At 44.5% G+C, this 20,904-nt stretch overlaps 1 protein-coding gene across 3 annotated transcripts in view; it reads right to left on the reverse strand.

The window, feature by feature from the left end:
- Positions 1-20,525, reverse strand: part of SH2D3C (SH2 domain containing 3C) — a 43,049-nt gene extending 22,524 nt beyond the window's left edge. Inside the window, exons 1-3 of one of the 3 annotated variants that reach the window (XM_072632507.1) lie at positions 19,998-20,525; positions 15,836-15,933; positions 1,504-2,041 (exon numbers count right to left, since the gene is read on the reverse strand). In XM_072632507.1, coding sequence (XP_072488608.1) covers positions 1,504-1,910 — 407 coding nt within the window. In that variant the 5' untranslated portion in view covers positions 1,911-2,041; positions 15,836-15,933; positions 19,998-20,525. Of the gene's footprint in view, positions 1-320; positions 460-1,503; positions 2,042-5,446; positions 5,634-15,835; positions 15,934-19,997 lie in introns of those variants that run through there. The other 2 variants (XM_072632506.1, XM_072632508.1) reach the window with 2 other exon arrangements.
- Positions 20,526-20,904: the final 379 nt, after the last annotated feature.

Consider the following 20,904-nt stretch of genomic DNA (forward strand, 5'->3'; position numbering starts at 1 on the left):
TCAAAAGGAGAGGTGCCTGGACTCTTGGGGCAGATGTGGGCATGTCTGGATGCCCAGTTCTCTTGTCTTTACCTACTTCCCAGATTTCTCTGCCCAGATCATCCCCCTCACTATTCTTTTCCTCCAGTGTGACCTCCAGTAAGCTCCCTCTCCTTTCTGGGCCTCAGTTTCCCCATCTCTAAAATGAACAAGTTGGTCCGGTTTATCCCAAACATCCCTTTCAGCTTGCTCCAGTATCCTCCCTTAAATCTGAGTCTCGCTGGTTTTGGAATCCTGCTGCTCCCTTCCTTATCACTCCCAGGGGGGCCCAGTTCACTCACCCTCTGTGGCCCATGGTGTGGTACCACCTGCCCACCTCCGTCATCTGGTTTGGTGGATTTCTGGCTCTCCAGTTCCAGCCAGAGAAACTTTCTAGCCCCTCTGCTCAAGTCCTTGTCTCCCAGGCGACTGAGCAGCTGGGCTGAACTTTGGAGGTTGGGCTGGAGCTAGGAAGCCCTCCCCTCCAGCTGGCCTGCCCACTTCCTCCCCCTCCCCCTCCTCCTAGCTCTTGGAACAGTGGGATGTTGGCTATTGACTACTGAAGCCTGAGAAGAGGAGGAAATGGTCAGCCCCCTCAGACCCTCATCCCCCCATTCCCATCCCCCAGGTTTGAGGGGGCCTGAGTGTGGTGGGATTAGGGCTGGGAGAAAGCCCTGGACCTTGAGCTCAGGTGCTATGTGACCTTTCCCTCTCTAGGCCTCAATTTCATCCTCTATCAATGAGGAGGCCCTGCTAAGGCTCTCTGCATTTCTCACTGTCTGTGTAATCCCACCTCCTCAGTGAAGCCCACCATGATTACCTTCCTGCACTCTACATATCTCTTGTACATACATGCTGTGTTCCTCATTAGAAAGTACACTCCTTGGAAGCAGGAACTGTTCTTTGTTTTTGTTTTTTACTTTCCTCGTCCCCAGGACGATATCTAGCACATAATAAATATTTAATGAACGCGTGTTGACTGACTGACTGACCAAATACTCTCTGAGCACAAACAGTACCACTCCCTGGGCCCCTAGCAGACATTGCTGGCCCTGCTAGTTTTCCTGCACCTACAAGACTGTGAGCTCCATGAGGGAAGGAACCACTTCTGACTTGCCATCCCAAACCCTGGATCCCATGCCAATAGTCCATGTGTTAACTGATCAAGGTATATTTGGTGAATGAGTAGAGTCCCCAGAAATTTTTCTGCCTGGCCTCCTCCTATCAAGGGTGGGGAACCTGCAGCCTCGAGGCCACATGTGGCCCTCTAGGTCCTCAACTGTGGCCCTTTGACTGAATCCAAACATCACAGCACAAATCCCATTAAGGAGCAGACAGTTCTGTGGACTCGGGTCTCTCTGTCTCCAAGGTTAAGGCCAGCCTTCTAACTGTTACACGGAGCTGTCTCTCACAGGTCCAACAATGTCATTTTTAGGGGTAGATCCACTTTCCTTCTGCCTGTACTCTTTCTAGATGGGCACCTACCTTTCCAGTGGAGTATCCATAAGGGCTTTCTGGTTGTTAGCTTCCCCCATCAGCTGTCCAGCCTTTGATGTGGTGCCCATGTGCTGTGTGCCTGGGGAGCCCTGCAAGGGCCCTCCAGGACAGAGGGCAACATCTCCCTTGACAGTGCCAGCTTCCTCTTCCGTTGGGGAGGCTGGGTCTGGGATGTCAGGCAACTCCCGGGATGCCAGGTCAGTGTGGGGAGCTGGAACTTCAGGCAACTCCCGGGATGTCAGAGTGGGAGCTGGAGAGCCTTCCTCCCTGTGAGGCCACTGCTCCTGCCGCTGACTACTGCTTTTCTTAAAGCCAGGCCGAGGCATGGTACCCATGTGACTGTACATGTCACTGGACCGGGCATAAGCCCCGGGGCTCTTGGGTACAGTGCTCATATCATCTTGTGTGTTCTCAAAGGCATCTGGCTGCAGGCAGGGTTGGTTATTAACTGATGTTGAGGAACGGCGGAGGGTAAAAGTCCGGGGAAGGTTAGAAAGACTTCCGAAGGCCTTAAACTTGAAGAACTCTGGTTGAAGTGAATAAACAAGAGGGAGGGATTTCAGTGTCTGATGTGTAGACATCTATAATAATAGCTAGCCTGGATATAAGTATTTCCAGAGTACTGTATGTAGAGTGCTGAACCTGGAATGGCGGGGAAGGGTCAAAATCCGCCCCAGACACTTATAAGCTGTGTGACCCTGGGCAAGTCACTTCACCTCTGCCGGCCTCACTTTTCTCATCTATTAAAATGGGGATAATAGTGGTAACTCTTCCAGCTTGCTCTAACATTCTACCTTAAATCTGATTCCTGCTTTTTTTGTGACACAAAGGAGCCTGCTAATGGTACCTACCTCCCAGGTTGTAGGTGATGATAAAATAAAAAATATTTATAAAACTCTAGTTATCATATAGAGTTTCCAAGTTTGCAAAGCATTTTATAAGCATTATCTCATTTGCTCCTCAGAACAACTCGGTGAGGTAGATACTGTTATCGTCCTCATTTTACAGAGGAGTAAATGGAGGCTGAAAGCAGTTGGGCACCCAGGGTCACATAACTAAGAAAAAAAAGAAATCTGAGGCAGGATTTGAACTCAGATCTTCCAGACTTCAGGTCCAATGCTCTATCCACAATGACACCTATTGCAACATCAAGTTATTATGAGAATGTCGGTATACAACCTTGATAACTGATGGTACCATCCCCATTCTCGGAAATGTTCACTGGGGTTAAGAGAGTGGGGAACCATAGGTGTAGGCTAGAAACCTGTGTGTGTGCGCGCGCACATGCGCGTGTGTGTGCACATGTGTGCTGCTTGTAAGTATATGTGTGTTGGTGAGAGTGTTCTTAGTGTCTGTGTGTGGGAGACTGGACACCTGGTTATAGGTGCGTGAGATGGTTTTGAGGGTATGTGTGGGCGTGCATAGATATTCGTCTACTCATGATTATAAAGGTTGCCCTTCTCCTTTCCTGCTATTGGGGGCCCCTCAGGCTCCGCCCAGGCCACTAACACCCAGCAACCCCTGCTTTGGGGTGATAACATCTTCCCACATCCTGGGGTATGTGAGTACAGAACTCTGACTCCTAGGCTGGCCCTCTTTACAACCACATCACTAAATCTAGGCCAGAGGCAAGCTCCTTATTTTCTGCTTCCTTTCTGTCCCTAGAGCACCAAGAATTACCCAAGCTGACCAGTTCTCACAGGCCTCTATATCCCCAGCTCTGGCCTTCAGCAGGGGATGACACTGGCCATACCACACCCTGAGTCCAAAAACCATCACAAACCAAATACGTACACATACACACTCATCTCAATCTATACCAAGTCAACCCAGCTCCTCGGGTGTTCAAAAGTTGGGAGGGAATGAAAGAGCCCTGGACCAAGGAGATCACTATTTGACCTCCAGTAAATCACTTCTCTCTGGGCCTCAAATCCCTCATCTGTAAAATAGATCTGTCCTGCCTTCTTTACCAGGCTATCGTGTAGATTCATTCAATTTGCCAAACATTTCTTTGCACGAGATCATATGCTAGGTGCTGGGGATACAAAAAGAAAAAAGAAAATCCTTGCCCTGACTGAGCTTACTTTCTGCTGAAAGGATATGACTGAGATAAAGTAAATATAAAGTTATTTCAGGATGGAAAGTGTGCTAATAGCTGGGGAGAATCAAGAAAGGCTTCCCAGAGGAAGTGGCAGACCATCGGGACCTTAAAGTAAGACAGTATTTGTGAGCAGCATCAGGGAAGTAAAGAACTCTATGAGGAGGAGATGAAGGGTAACTGGGGAGGGGTGGATAGAAAAGTGGGGGAGGGGTGACTAACCCGATGGAGGGCAAACTCTCCCAATAAGACTACAGGGAAGTGGGAAGAGGGGTCTCTGACCTCCTCCCCACCAAAAACATACACATTTCAATCAGATGACCGCCAGGCTGATGATTCTGTCCAGCGAGACCTTGTGGGGAGGCTGGCCCTGTGAGCCTAATGGTCCTGTCTATCAGAGGGGAAGCTAGGCATCCATGACCTTTTGGAGGCTTACACAAGCCCAGGAATGGGAGAGATCATCCACCATGGGGGAGGGGGAGGGACTGTTGGGAAGGTACTTGCTACCTGGGATCAACCATCAGTTCACAAGCATTTAAGTGCCTACTGTGTGCCAGGCACTCTACTGAGCTCTGGGGTTACAAAGAAAGGCAAAAACAAAAAACAAAAAACACAATCTCATGGGGGAGACAACATACAGACAATCATATGCAAACATGATGCATACAGGATAAGTTGGAAATAATCACCAGAGGGAAGGCACTGGCTGAAAATGAAGGGGAATTGGGAAGAGCTTCTTGATTTTACCTGGGACTTGAAGGAAACCAAGGAGACCAGGAACCTAGTCCTGGGCAGGGAGGGCACTGGGGCTCGGAGGGAGAGTCCCCTCTACTACCTTATAGTAAGGTTACTATATCCTTAGAAGGGAGGGGAGATCCTCTTTGTCTCTGTAATTTTACCTCTACCCCCTGTCTCCTACATATTTTATAAGGTCAAGGTCAAAGGCCACTTTCCCTCTGAAACTTTCCCTCTGAAACTTTCCCTCTGAAACTTTCCCTAGCACTCCCACCAGATTCAGGATGCTTCCTCCTCTGAGCTCTCTAAGCCCATTTGTTTTGGTGGAGGTGGTGGTGGTGGTGGTGGTTGCTACCCCTCTTATGGCATCTCCCAGGTTGTAGTTGGTGATTTGTGGATATATTCTACCTCCTCTGAGAGCATGACTGAGTCTTAACAATTTGTATATCCCCAACAAAATTTAGCACCATGCTAGGCACAGAGTAGACACTCAGAGTACGGCTAGTAAAATGCACTGAACTAAAAAATTCAATCAACCAACTATTATTTACTGAGCAAGTACTTAACTGCTAGCAAGACATCATATTAAGGCCTCTTGAGATACAGAGATGATACAGACTACCTCCTTGCCCTCAAGGAGTTTATAGTGGCCATAAAAAGCTCATGACAGAATTCTCCCCAAATCTGGCTCCTGGCTATCATGAGCCATCCACTACCTCTCCATTCTGCCTCTGTAGTCCCCAACTCTACAGTCAAGAGAAAAATAGCTTGTTAGCTAAAGGACCTGGGTTCAGTTTCTACCAGTTATTATCAGTGTGAGCTTGGATAAGTCACTTAACCTGAGTTTCCTCAGCTGTAAAAGAGGGAATTAGATCAGATGACCTTTGTGATCTCTTCCTGTGCTAGATCTGGGCTCCTGTGACCTGGGCCATGAGGCAGCTGACTAGACAGCCACCTTAGTCTTTGCAGGAGGGAGGGAGGCAGACATCATGCAAACAACTACAGGGGGAAGCCCTTGGTAGCGTTTGGAACTGAACACACTCAAACTCCCCTCCCTGAATAACAAAAGGGGAGAATGAGAAAGACCCCAACACTCACTGAATTTTTTTCCTGTCTTCTTGGGAGTCTCCGTCATTTTGGAAGGCCGAGAAGAGATGCAGAGATGAGCAGAAGCCTCTCTTGAACGTCTTCACATCAGCTCATGGGAGCCCCCCTACTCCGGCCAGCCCCTTCCCCTTTTTCTCCCTGTCCCCTCTCTGGCTCTCTCACTTTCTCAGCTCGCTTCCTCTGTGTATTTTTAAACAGAGTGAAACTCCCACAGCTCCACCCTCCTCACCCTCTCAGCAGGGGAAGGGGGGGAGGGGAGTTAGACCTTTCCTCCAGCCCCTGGCCCCTGCCTGCCTCCCCCGGGCAGCCTCCTCGGCTTGGGCCAGCAGAAGGGGAGGGAGTAGAAGAGACCGCAGCATCCTCAGGGCCTGGAAAGGACCCAGGAGTAACCACAGGGTCTGGGAACCTGGCTTTGGCATCCTTAGCCATTACAGCTCGCCTGGTCCTGCTGTTGGGGGTGGGGTCGGGGGGGAGTGGAGTGTCCAACCCCTGGGAATAAGAGGAGGGGGCTCTTCAGAAGCTCCCCAAACTCATGGGAATTCATGGGAAAAGACCAGACGGCCAGAATCTTGGATCAACAGTTTCATCTGAGTGGGAAGAAATCTGAAGCTCAAAGGATGGAAACTAACAGCTTCTTTCTCTCAGAATTAACTAAGATGGCATGAAAATTCAGGTGTTCTGCCTTCCCAGCCTCTGCTCTCAAGGCTAACTTGGGCTCTTCTCCTGGGAATTAACACACACTACACCAGGACTTCTTAACCCAGGGTCCATGGGGTCTGTGGTTAGATTTGAGGAGGGGGAGTTGGGAGGGGAGGGGGGAGGTCTGTGAACTTGGAGAGAGAAAAACCTTTATTTTTAATATCATTGATTTCCTTGGTAATCCTATATATTTTATTTTATGCATTTAAAAACATTATTTTGAGAAAGGGTCCATAGGCTTCACCATACTGTCAAAGGGTCAATGATGTAAAAAAGGTTGACTCCCTGAACTAAAGGTCCTTAGGAATTATAGAATCATAGATTTAAGAACTGGGAGGAACCTTGAAATCCTTTCTTCAAACTTCTCCTTCTACAGATCAGACCACCAAGGCCCAGGGAAATTGAAGTGATTTGCCCAAGATCACACAGGTAGCCTGTACTGAGAGCCAGTCTGTCTTAACTCTAAATCCAATCACTTTTCCATTATACCAGGTTATCAAGATGGAAGAGACCTTAGAAATCATTTAGCTTAAGTCTTTCATTTTTACAAATAAGGAAATTGAGGCCTAGAGAGGAGAAATTACTTCCAGCCTGGTGACCTGGCCTTCTGGGGAGTGGTCTGACTATCGGTTCCATCATACTTAGAATCTTTCTTCCCCATCCAGAGTGGAACTTACAGCCTTTAACAGGACAGAAATGAGGAAGTGAAAACTTTCCACCATTTGCTTCTCAAAATCACCTGCATGCACCTGGACTGCAAACATCTTAGTGGAAACTAAAACCTAAGCCTGGAAAAACATCTGGGGAGAAAACCGGGACCTTCCAATCACCTGCCAATCAGATCCTAAGAGGAGAGAATTAATGTCCCAGGGAGGAAGAAAACCTACTTACCCAAGGACATATAAAGAGGGAGGAGCAGGACCAGATTTTGAACCCAGGTCCTTTGGGACAATAAGTGCTTCTTTTATGATGCTAGGTTTGACACCTTGGCTTTCCCAAGGCTCCAGCTTAGAAGGGCAAATTTTGGGATGGGATTCAAGAGAGAGCAAGGGGAATTATTGTTGTGTTGACAGGGAATGGGTGGGGTAGTCCAAGCATGGGACATAAGTATCTGAGTCCCATAAAGAGGAAAAAAACAACCCATGGCACACTGAAGCAGAGAATCCAGGAGTCCCAGTGCTTTGGGTAATTGGTTTACCAACTGATTTTTCTGCTTCTAGGCTCTGTGCTCCCTAATCTTTCCTCTACACCACTGCCAAAATGTTCTTAAAACAAAGATCTGACTATTTTACTTCCTTACTTAAAAATCTTCAGTGTCTACCGAAAATACAACCTATTACAACTTTTTTCAGACTTATTTGACATCACTCCCTTCCTGCGCTTGACATTCCAACCAACCTGGTCTTGCTGCTGTTCCCTGATCTTGATTTTCAATCTCCCATCTCCATGCCTTTACACATTGTGTGCCCCTTGCCTGGAATGCATTCCCTCCTTACTCTAGACTCTTAAAAATTCCTAGCTTTTAATTTGGAATTATGTTAAGAAAGTGACTAAAATATCCATTTCCTTTGTCCTAGAGATCCTTCATCTTGACTCCCTATCTCTAATCTCCATGCATGTACACAATGCATGCCCCTTGCCTGAAATGCATTCCCTCTTTACTTCAGACTCTTAGAAATTCTCTGCTCTCAATTTTGAATTATGTTAAAAAGGTGACTAAACTATCCGTTCCCTTTGACCCAGAGATCCCACCACCAGACATATACCCTAAGGAGGTCCCTGGAAAAAAAATAGTCCCCAGATACACCAGAAATATTTATAGTATCACTTTTTTGAAGTATCAAAGAACGAGAAATCAAGGAGATGCCCATCCTCTGGGTAATGACTAAACAAATTATAGTATGTGAATGTGATAGACTATTATTACACAATAAGGATTGATGAAAATGATGAATACAGAGAAGCTCAAGAAAACATACCAACTATGCAAAGTGAACTAAGCAGAGTCAGAGAAACAACACGCACAATGACCGCAGATACATAAATGGGAGAAAAACAACAAAAAGTTGAAGCTGAATACTACGAAATTATAATGAACAAAATTAGCCCCAAAGAAGATGTTTAAAAAGGTAGCTCTCTCCCCATTTGCAGAGAATATAGGGGAATATAGGTATGGATCACATCATAAATAATATGAAATCTTTTTGATGAGCTCACTAATTTTGATGATTTAATTTTTAATTTTTAAAATTTTTCTTTTTTATTGTGTATTATAAGGGTTGGCTCCCCAGGATGGGGAGAAGGGAGGGATGCTTTGGGAAATGTAGATGATTTAAAAGCTGAAGAGAAAAATCAATAGAAATTAATTTTTTAAAAATCCCTAGTTTCCTCCAGGATCTAGCTTAAGCATGATTTTCTTTGTGTAAATACACTGAAGTCCTCACTTATTAGTATTCTGCCTCTCTTTAAATTATCTTGTATTTACTTATCTGGGAATATGCTATATTCCCTAGCAAGACATAAATCATCAGAGGGCAGGGGCACTTTTATTTTTCTTCTGTATTCTCAGTGCCTAGCACAGGATATTGAACATAGCAGGCCCTTTAATAAGTATTTGTTAAATTAAATTAAATTTCTAAAGTGGCATTTTGGAGGACAGGGGCAGGGGAATGGGCACTGCCAGTAGGAGAGTGGACAGCAAAGGGGTGAAAGGAAGAAATCCTGGAAGGAGCCAGAAAATTAGGGCTCCAGTTCTATCTCTAACTCAGGTGTGACCCCAAGTCACTCTACATCCTCAGGTCTCTGTAATAGGAGTGGCTTGAGCAGAATCAAAGAACTTAGATCTGAAGGGAACCTCTCTTAACAGAGGAAACTGAGACCCAGAAAGATTAATCCATTCACCCCAAATCACATAGGTTAAGAAGTAGGAGGAGTGAGATGGTAACTGTGAATCCAGAACTATTTCCACTACACTTGCATTCTTCAATGTTCTCCAAGTTTCATTGTTCAGTAGATAGCAGACTGAACTTGGAATAAAGAATTGAGTTCAAATCCTGCCTCAGAACTTTAATAGATATGAGGGGCAGCAAAGTGGATGGAGCACTTCAAATGTGACCTCAGATGGTTAATACTTATAAGCTGTGCGACCCTGGGCAAGTCACTTAACTCTGATTGCCTTGTCAAAAAAAAATTACTAGGTATGATCATAGATATATATTTTAATCTCTATAAGTCTCAGTTTCTTCAACTGTAAAACAGGGATAATTACAGAACCCATTTCACAGGCTGTTGTGAAGCTCAAATGAGACAATAATATCTATCTATCTATCTATCTATATATATATAATATAAACCTTAAAACACTATATAAATGTGAGCTATTTTTCTTATTATTCCAGCTCTGTTGGACTCTGATAAACTCAGATTTTTTCACTTTTTTTTTTCACCATTTGAATAGGTCTGTAATTCAAAATGCCCTCTGCATCAATCCCTGAGAAGGACACAGTCTCACTTCTAACTTCTAACTGAAGGCCCCCGGGGGTCCCTGATAGCCTCAGCCCCAAGGGGCCCCTCGAAGTTGAAGAAGAAACAGCTGAGCCCGAGTTCCTGGTCCCTGGCCTGCTGGCCGGCGCCTCCACAGCTGTCTGGGGCTCTTGAAGAATGAATGAAGTCTCAGTGCTGGGGAGGTGACTGCACTCAGAGCCTTCATTGTTGGGCTCAAGTGGCCGTTGGCGAGACTCAATGCGTGTACCTGTTGGGAGCGGGCGGCAGCCTTGCCTCCAACAGCCGGCTGGTGGTTACAGGAGCCAGGCTTGTGCATGCACGCAGGCCGAGGCCACGGGAGGGGCGGGGGGGCCGGGTTTGCCTTTGGGACATTTTTTCAAGATCTTGAGCCCTTTCCACTATATGTACTCTGCAATTCAGTGGCAGTGGGGCTCCAGCTCCTGGCTGGCATTTGCACCAGCTGCTGCTGCCCATTCCTAGAACTCTTTCCCTGCTCTTTTCTGTTCTCTGGCTTCCTTGAGGTTTCAGCTAAAGTCTCACTGGTTGTTTATCGATAACTGCTTGCACGCTGTCTCTCCTGTTAGACTGTGAGGCCCTTTAGATCAGGGAGTGTTAATGCTTTTCTCTCTTCCTCCCTCCCTCCTTCCCTTCCTCCCTCCCTTCCTTCCTTCCTCCTTCTTTCTGTTTCTCCTTCTTCCTTCTTCCTTCCTTCCTTCCTTCTTTCCTTCCTTTCTCTCTCTCTCTCTCTCTCTCTCTCTCTCTCTCTCTCTCTCTCTCTCTCTCCAGTAATTAACATAGTTCCTGAGACATAATAAACAAATAAATGATCATTGATTTGACCTGTTGACTTGCTTCTAGACTTGCCCCCTCACTTCAGGCAGAATAAGGCTAGTAATACCTTTTCCAAGTGATGGCCCTTCAATTACCCAAAGACACTAATGGTGCCCCTAGGTCAAGGATTCTTCATGGACCCCTCTGGCAATCTGATGAAGCCTGTCAGTCCCTTATCAGAATAATATTTTAAATGTATAAAATGAAATACATAGGATTACAGAGGAAACTGATTATATTGAAATAAAGATGCAATTTTCCCCCCATCATCTGAATCTGTGGACCTTCTGAGATCGATCCACGGTCCCTAGGTTAAAAATCCTTGTCCTAAGTTTTCTCTTCTGCTGGTCAAACTTCACCAATTCTCAGTAGATCCTTGTCCAGCATGCTTCCTCATTCCTCATTCCCCTACAGTCCTGGTCACCCTGCTTTGGACATGTTCCAGGTTTTCAGTGTAAACCCAACAATAAGCACAAGACTTGGCATTCAAGGCCTTCCATAGCCATTTCTCCCACTGATCTATCTACAGATTTCACTCTAGCTAAACTGGCCTCCTTACAGTTCTCCTAATGTGCCTTTGACATTTCTACCTCTATGACTATTTGCCTGACCAGGGATATCCTTGTTCCTCCTGTCAAGTCAACAAGTATTTATTAGGAGCTTACTATGTGTCTGGTGGGCAGCCAGGTGGCACAGTGGATATAGCACTGCACTAGACATCAGGAAGACTCCTCTTCCTGAGTTTAAATCTAGTCCAGACACATAAGAGAAGAAGAGAAAGTTAATGAGCTTCATTTTAGATATGTTGAGTTTAGCGCATCCGCAGGAATCTTATCTATCCTCTAATATCCACCTCTGCTTTATCTCCTCCATGAAATCCATACTCATTTTTCCTCCTTCTGAACTCCCATATATAATTTTTCCCCTATTAGAGTGCAAACTTATTTTCTTTGTGATGATGGCCAAGGCACAATTTCTCTAGGTTTTTGATTTCTTCCTGCATATATAATCCAGACTCCTCTGAGCATGAGTTAGGTTAAAATGGAGCGGCCTTCCAAAAGCCTTTTTAGAGCATATTCAGATTGCCTGACACGGCTGGCATCCTTTGATTGGCTGCTTAGAACTTTAAAATTGGCAAGACTGAGGTGATTACTCTTTTCTGCTGCCTTCAGAGAATGAAGATTCCTCTTCACCCACTGCATGGGTGCCATGAACTAAGATGGTGACCAGGAAAGACTTTCCTTCTCCTGCTTCCTCTCTTTTATAATAGCTCCAAGAAATGGGCCTTAGGGCATTTGTTTCTGTTCTCTGTGGTTTGTCCTCCTCAGTTTCGGGTATTGGACGTTATCCTTACAGGATTGGGAGTCTGATCCATGGTAACCTTGAAACCATGACTGCAGGCAGGTATATCCAGCCAGCCCAGCATGAAAACCTTGAGAAGTCAGAATTCCTGGAACTCAGGCCTGAGGATGATTTTGGACTTGAAACTGGAACTATGCTCTATAAAAACTGAGTTATGAACCTCTTTCCCCTTCCCCTCCTCAGAAACTGAGATACCAGGGGGTGGAAGTGGGGAGTAGGATTATATCTTTCATGTGTTGGAGGAATAAGTTCATATATTTATGACTGAAAGTAAACATTTCTGTGCAAAAGCTAATCTGTTAATGGCTAACAGAACTGGGGTACAGGGGACTCCCTTCCTACAGTTGGGGAATACCATTGATGGGGGTTGTATCCATTAGCAGAGAACCTAGAACACCCCCCCCCCCCAATCCCTTTAGAGAACCCTGGAGGGGAGGACTAAAATCTAACATACTTGGCCTTCAGGTAGTGTGGGCCAGAGTAATGTGGGTTATATGTAAAAGGAGGATACCAATACCTCAAGTATTTACAACATACGGTTGTCGTAAGTATCAAGTGAGACAATGCATGCACAGAACATAGGAAAACTCAAATCACTAGATGTGTCAGCTACTAGTGATTATTATTGGGAGCATGGATGATATCATATACATATACCCTTTAACCTGTACCTAGTAAAGGGCCTTGTATTCAATGAATGGGCGTTGCCTCACCCTAAGTGAGTACCTGCAAAAACCTTGGCCTAAAGGACCCAAGGTCTCCCAGTGCATCCTGGGCCATCTCCAGTCATCCTGGGGAACATTTGGTCACTGGATTCAGATGGCTCTGGAGGAGAAGTGAGGCTGGTGACCTGCACAGCCCTCCCTCACTCAAAAACAAAATCAAGTGCAAGTCATGTCATCATTTCTCTGATGACAAGGCCTTCTTCAGCAAGGAAGGACGAACACAATCCATGAGTAAACGCCTTGACTACAGTAAATTCTTTGTCAAGGGACTGATTATATTGATTACGCTTGAACTTCCTTTCTGTTTGTTTAAATGTGTTTTCATGTAGGTCCGGTATTCTCCTTCCTTTGTCTCACCTTTCTTCAGATAAAATAAGGCTTTTCATAAAGAGGTGTGTGTATATAAGCACATACATACATATATGTGTATACGAACATATACACATATATGCACACATGCACTTAGGGGTATGCTGGAACCAACTTGCATGGGTTTTTAAAAGTCTATTGTTAAGTTTTCAGTGTGAGTATTTATACCCCAGAAGCTGGCATATACTATCAATCAGGGCAGCTGTGTAGCACAGTGGAAAAAGTGCCAGAGTCAGAGTAAAGAAGACCCTGAGTTCAAATCCAGCCTCAGATACTTACTAGCTGTGTGACCTTAACCATTTGCCTTCTTTCCTCATCTGTCAAATAAGCTGGAGAAGGAAATAGTAAACCACGCCAGTCTCTTTGCCAAGAAAACCCCAAATGGGGTCACAAAGAGTTGGACACAACTGAACAAGAAAATCAGTCAAGGCTTGATTTATTGTTTTGCTGATTATCTAGATTTAAGAAAGTAATGGAGGAAATGTTAATGTTAATATTGTCGATTAAATTTCAAGTTGTATTTTTGGAGAGCCCGCTGTTAAGCATTTATCAGCATGTGTATGTATGCTTGTGCATATGTGTGTATGTCATAAGAACATATATTTAGAGCTTAAAGGGATCTTAGAGGTCATCTAGTCCAATCCCTTCATTTCTACAGATGAAGAAACTGAGGCCCACAGAGCTTAAGTGATTGTCCAAACTCTGCAGTCGGATTCAAAGCCAGATCCTCTGAGTCAGGCTCCAATGCTCTTGAGGTCTTTCTACTGCCTCATCTTTCTTAACTTTTGTTTGGACAGAGAGAGACAAGCAGAAAAGGAGAAACAAGTAGAAAAAGGAAGTTATTAGCTTGCTATGTGACTTTAGGTAAGTCCCTCTCCAGGAGGGGCCTCTGTTTCCTCACTGGTGAAACCATGAGATTGAACAGATGACCTCCAAGATCCCTTTTGGCTCTAATGTCCAATGAATGCTTTCTGTTATGGGTAAGAGGTCACATATTTCTAAAAGAAGGGAAGAGAGGAGCAGAAAACAACACCAAAGACAAACTTGAAATATTTAAACTTTCTCTTCCAACTTTCAATGGGTGGAAATCCCCAGGCTTTTAGGGATGGCTGTGATGTCCAGGGCCAAATTCTCAGCTGAGCCCAGTTCTGCCCAGTGTTCACTAGACTCATCTCCAGCCTTCTCCTTCCTTCCCCTGTTGGAGTCCACTTCCTGAGTCATATCCTGTTGGGCCATAGTCATCTTGTTTTGTCATTCCACCAGGGACGGGTCCCCCCTCCCCCATCTCCTTTCCACCCACCCCAGGAGGTGTCATAAGTCATTTCCCCTTTGTAGGTCTCGGTTTCCTCATCCTTTCCTTTGGCAGTGAGTGTGAGATGGGGGGAGCTGGTTTTGAAACCAACATCGCATGAATGGAAATCCACACACCAGGACCCTGAAAGAAACTGGAAGGTGGGCACTCCCCCTTGTAGGGGAGTGACTTAATCAGCTCTTCCTCCCCAAAATTTAGCTTTTAAAAGAGGATCTGCAGGAAGTAGGTAAACTTTTAACTGAAACAACTCTCTACAATGGTAGGATTTCAGGCCTGTGGTACCTGGAAGGGTAGAGAATTTGGGCAGTGGGGCATTCCCCGTGCCCCTCAAGTCACACCCATAATAAACCTGGCTAGCTCCCTCCCTCTAAACCACTCAAAACACAGTCACTTCTGGGATGGTGTGGTGGTCATGAGGAAAGTGAAGCCCAGAGAGATAATGAAATCCTTGTGACCTTGCCCAAGGTTATAAGCTTGGGACTAGAATTCAAGACTCCCCGGTGAGATAAAACAATTGAACTAGATGACAGCTAAAGTCTGTTCCCTCTCTAACATTCTAAGATGCTCTCAAGTTCCTCTTAGCACTAACATTCTTTATTCTAAGGTCCATCCTAATGCCAACATTCTGTTCTTAGGCCCCTTCCACCTCAAACATTCCATGTTTAAGGCTCCTCCCAGCTCTTAGCACTTAATGGCTCTATAATGAACACTTGGCTACTTCTTGAGGTCAGTTAGCTGTTCCCCTCCGGTTGGCCTCCATCCCACTCTGAGGCAGGACCAGAGGACTGAGCCCTAGAGATCGAAAATTGACATCTACCCAGTGATGATAGCTGATGGCCCGGCCAGAGATGCCCCGAGGGACAACACAGGATCCAGGTCTGATGGCAGAACTCTTTTAACAATCAACAAATCAACAGATATTAGCTGAGTACCCACCAGAGGGCTATACAAAGCTCTATGATAAGGGCTAAGAGCAGTACAGAGGTGAATGAATCTCCATGTTCTTGCTCTCATGCTCCTAGCCTCATATAAGACATATATACAGATAACTACAATTCAAAACAATGCCCTATAATATATGATAGATTAATAGAACATTATATAGACTGAGAGTATACATATATAGTATATGTATTTATGTATATTTTATATATTCTATATATTTATGACGATAGCTAGGTGGCACAGTGGATAGAGTTCTGGGCCTCAAATCAGAAAGACCTGAGTTGAGATTGAAACTCAGACACTCACTAGCTGTGTGACCCTGGGCAAGTCACTTAACCCTGTTTTCATCAGTTTCCTCATCTGTAAAATGAGCTGGAAAAGGAAATGGCAAATCACTCCAGAATCTTTGCCAAGAAAGCCCCAAATGTGGTCATAAAGTCACACAACTGAAAAACAATATAATTTTCAAGCCAATTCAATAAATATGTATTAACATTTACTAAATAAGAGGTACTGAAAGATTTCCTAAGCTCCCTCATGGAATTTGTTATCTGCTGGGGGATGGGGAGATAGAATACAACACTTACACAAATAAGTAAATACAAGGTAATTTGAGGAAGGAGAGATACTCACATTTGAGGTGATCAGGAAAGGCTTCCTAGAAATCTTCTAAGCCAAACCTTGAAGAAAGACCAGAGTTAAGAAGAGGAGCATGTTCTAGGCATGGTGATCTGGAGAAAAGGAAAGAAATTACAGTCTTGAATCAATCCCAAGAATGAAGAACTTTCTATGGAGCCTGGTCTTGGGGACTGAAGGTGGGGAGGGGGTGGGGATGGGTGAGGGATGTTCTAAGAGTTCCAGTTTCTACAGTGATTTAAGGAGATTGTAACAGATATTCTCTAAATGCTCTTTTAGCTCCAAATCTTGCAATCCAAGATGAGAGAGAAGGAAGTTTGGGGAAGAGGTACTAGTCTAGTTTGGCTGAGACATAAAGGGGAGTGATCTAGAATAAGACCAGACACATAGGTTAGAGCCAGGTGCTTGAGAGCTGGAAAATGACAGGTTGGTAAGGGACTATTTAATAACTGGTGTTTTTACAGGGCTTTCAAGTTTGCATCTTAACACTGAGTATCTCATTTGAGTCTCACAAAAGCCCTGTGAAGTAGGTGCTCTGGGTATTATTATCTCCCTTTTACAGATGGACAAGCCAGCTAAATGTCTTGGCATCTCAGTTTCCTCATCTGTAAAATGAAGGGGTTGGGTGAACTTTAAGGTTCCTTCCCACTCAGTGTAGGCTTAGAAAAATTAAGTGACTTCTTTGTGGTCACATAGCTAATAAATGTCAGGGGAAAGATTTAAGCCCTAGGTTTTCTGGGTTCCAAGACCACCATGTATAACCTATAACCTTGTGTCCCCTTGTGAGGACCCAGGCCATCTGTGGTGATGGTGGTATTTCTCAGCTCTAAGGCTCTGAATCCCCACCTGTAACCCCAGGAACACCTCTTCATTGGACACTATAATTTTGTCTTTGCAAGCTATCACAGGCAACTTTATTGCACAAATATCACTGAAAACAGCAGCTATGGAAGAGTGATCCTATCCATCCTCACCTACAATGCAATGCAAAGGAATCTGATGCAATACATTTTTCTAAAGCCCTTCCTTGATGCAGAGCACAAAGGGAAGATGAAATATTTAAACGCCACATTCAGTGTCCTCAAGCAACAGGAGGCTAGAGACTGTAATACTCAACTATGCAGTAAGAGTATTACTGAGTGATAAGACAAAAAGGTTATGTGAAGAAATTCCTGGAGGAATTTGTGAGTTGAGTTTTGGCGGCTAGGATAGGAAGGGGGTAGGGATGGAGAATAGGTTATAGTATAAGAATTTAAAGAAGGAATTCAAAAAATGAAGAAGGAGAGGGAAGGCATATTAGACATAGGGATCAAACTGAGCAAGGGTATGGAAAGGCAGGCAGGCATTTGCAGGGCATAGGACAGAATCCCGAGTTTGGCTGAAATAACATGAGAAAAGGCCAGCAAGGTGGCAGGTTGCTGTCCAATCATTTCCGATTCTTCATGACCCCATTTGCAGTTTTCTTGGTAAAGATACTGGAGTGGTTTGTCACTTCCTTCTTCAGCTCATTTTACAGATGAGGAAACTGAGGCAGACAGGATGAAGTGACTTGCCCAGAGTCACACAGCTAGTAAGTGTCTGAGGCCAGATTTGGACTCATGAAGATGAGTCTTCCTGACTAGGCCTGGTGCTCTGTGCACTATGGCACCACGTAGCTACCCTATAGAATGTGTCAAATATCAGGAAAAGGTACAGACCTTACTTGGTAGATGGCAGGGAGCCAGTGAAAATTTTTGAGCACAAGGGACAAGATCTGATCTGTACACAGTGCCAGCTACACAAACACTTACAGAAAACACTATGTAAGCAGTTAATCGATGCTTCTCTTATCCAATCTTAGCTATGCATAAGAAATATTATTCTGGCAGTCTGATAAATAAGAAACTAGAGGTGGGGGAGCCGGGGTAGGAGCAGGGGAGAGAACAGAGACAGGGAGATGTATAAGGAAATTATTGCAGCACCATTAGCAGACATTTGAGTACCTCTGAAACATTTAAAAATTGTATATCAAGAAGGCTTCTGGGAATGCCGTCTCAGAGTACCTATCCTGGGGTGCAAGTCTAAGACCTCTAAGTCTTCTGAGCTCAGCAAGACTTCCCATCAGCAGCTTCCATTTTGGCCCTTGGTATCCAAATGGATTAAACAAATTCTTCAAAACTTCAGGGTGCTCTGCAGCTGCCCTGGTCTGGCCAAAGATGATTGTTATTGTTGTTTAGTCATTTTCAGTGGTGTCCAATTATTTGTAGCCCCTTTTGGGGGTTTTACTGGCAAAGAAACTAGGTTGGGTTTAGATTTTCTTCTCCAGCTCATTTTACAGATGTGGAAACTGAGGCAAACAGTGTTTAGTGAATTGACCAGGATCACACAGCTAGTAAATATCTGAGGCTGGATTTGAACTTCCCAACACCAGGTTCTATCTACTACAGCTCTATCCATGGTGCCACCTAGCTGCCAAAGACCAGCTCCATGCAATTCCCAGTGTCTTAGAGAACTTCTGCCTGGTTGGATCAGAAAACCTTGTTCTCGATGTAGTTCTGAGCCTCAAGAGCACCTCTTTCCTTTCCAATGTCCTCTCCTTCATTAGTGCCTTGGACAAGGCTACAAAGAGTGGTCAATTAGAGAAATGGAGAGTAGACATTGGATCACAAGATTTGGACCTAAGAGAGAATTCAGGGACTATCCATTACAATATCCATAGACCACTGTAGAAATAAGAACTGGTAACATAACCTTTGGCCCATCCCTGACCCATCCCTCCCCCCCTTCCCATTCCCAGTCCCCAACACTAGGCTCCCTAGAAAGTTCTTGAGTCTTGGGGTTGATTCAAGAGGGTAATTTCTTTCTTTGGTTTGTTAGGCCCACCTAGAGTTAGTCTAAGAAAATCTCTAAATATGCTTATTTTTGGCTACTGTCTAGGTTTCCCTAAATATGGGCAATGCGGCCCTAGTTCCAGTACAGGCACTTAAGATATAGATAGATAGAGAGATAGATAGATAAGATAGATAGATAGATGATGGATAGATATACACTTATATATTTATACATGGATATATATACACATACATATGTGTAGATACATACACACATGTATATGTGTATGTATACACAAACACACACACATATAATAGCAATATATAGCAATAATCGCTAACATTTATAGCACCTACTATGTATTATACTAAGGTATCTATTAAGGTATTAAATGAAGCACTTTATAAATATTATCTCATTTGATTGATAGATGACTAAAACCTCAGAAAATGTTAGAAAACACAAAGGCCTCCTAGGAACCTATAAACAGAGAAATACATAAAGAATTCTCATAGCCCATCAACTACCCTCAGAAGGGACCTGACCTTGGAATCACCATTAAGGTTACCCTTTAACCTTCTTGAGGGCCCATAGCCTTCCCAGAGGGGCACAGAGTCCTTCCCAGAATCATAGTGTTACTCTGTGGTTTGAAGGCAAGCACAGTTTGGGTCAACCCCCTTCCCATTGGACCTCCAAGTAGGAGAGCGCTCAGGAACTTTATGAGTGGTCTTCTTTTTTCTTCCTAGGTATGTAGGTGGTCTGATCTCTAAATTCTCAACCTTGGGAACTTTCGAACCTAGAGTTTTCTACAAGGTAAGCCCTACAGCAGGTCTTGCCCAGAAAACCTCCCTTCTCAGGCCATAAGGCTAGATTTCAGTATTACACTGCTTAGGGTACACATAACACAACGCATTTAACTCATCTATGCAGGATATTGGGATTCATAAACACTGTCCATGGACCACTCTCTTGAGTAATACGGACAAGCACATGACTGCATTTGCCACGTCCTTCTGCAGGAAATCTCTTAGTGCCCCATTTTTGGCCATCTTTTGAGTGGGGAAAGTAGTTACTCTCAGGATGTCTCAAGATTCAGACCACTTTCAGACTAGCACACACAACTCCCAAATGCCTCTGCTTCAGGATGCCTTTCCTTGTCGCTTAGGGGAAGAGTCACATGAACACAAGGCTTCTCTTCCCTCAAGGACCTGCTCTGCCCTATTCCATGCTGGTCTGTCTTCTGAACAGGGGAAGGCAAAAAGCCAAAAGACGGCAAAATCGTGTCTGCTCACACCCTAAAAAGTCCATCCTCTTGAATCCTACCTTGTATTTCCTTGTGATTTCTCACCTCTCCTCAATTTATTTGTCTTCTCTGTTTAGGCTCTTCCAAGCTCCACAGAGGAAATGGCAATGATGTTTTGTGGAAAGGATGGTAAATCTGGAGTTTTCCCTGGACCTAGGTTTGAACTCTGACTCTGTCAACCTGGAGGGGTGTGGCCTTGAGACAGTCACTCCACCTGAGCTTCTGTAAAACAAATGAAGGGGTAGTACTAAATGATTCCTAATGCCCCTTCCAGCTCTACATCTATGATCCTTCTCTATTATCTTTCTCCTACCACTTAAGAGATCTTCTCTGGATATATAGTTCTGCACCTACTGACACCTTGTCATGCGTCTTGCCAGGACAACGCTTTGACACAGCCATTCTTGGAGTATCTTTAGACACAGCAAGCACAGGGTATCTAGAGCACCCTTGCACCACTCCCTAGGGGCTTGAGTTCCACACACATTTTTGATGGAAGAAAATTCTACTCTTCTAATTCTGAGATTTTTAGCAACTTATTTTGTGACTAGTTAAGTCCCATATATTAGAGTGAAGGTAGAAAGCCTTTGGTGGACAATAGGATACAGGGTACAATTTACAGGTTTTATCTACTCCAGTCTCCACATCACCAACTATCCAATGCACATCTCCAGCTGGATATCCTGTAAGGCATCTCAAACTTGACATATCCAAAACAAAACTGTCTTTCCTCCAAAATCCTCCCCTCTTCCTTTGTTTTTGTTGAGGGCATCACTATTCTTTCCATTAGCTGGGTTCTCCTATTCAATCGTCTTTCACTCCTTGTTCTCCTTTATCCTCACTTCCCTCCTCCCCGCCCCATATGCAAGCAAATTGGTAAGTCTTGTCTAGTCCACCTCTGTGACATCTCTCAAATCCATGGCATTCTCTCCATACATTTGCCTTCATCTTC

The sequence above is a fragment of the Notamacropus eugenii genome, chromosome 1 (assembly GCF_028372415.1).
Source record: "Notamacropus eugenii isolate mMacEug1 chromosome 1, mMacEug1.pri_v2, whole genome shotgun sequence".
Classification (NCBI taxonomy): domain Eukaryota; kingdom Metazoa; phylum Chordata; class Mammalia; order Diprotodontia; family Macropodidae; genus Notamacropus; species Notamacropus eugenii.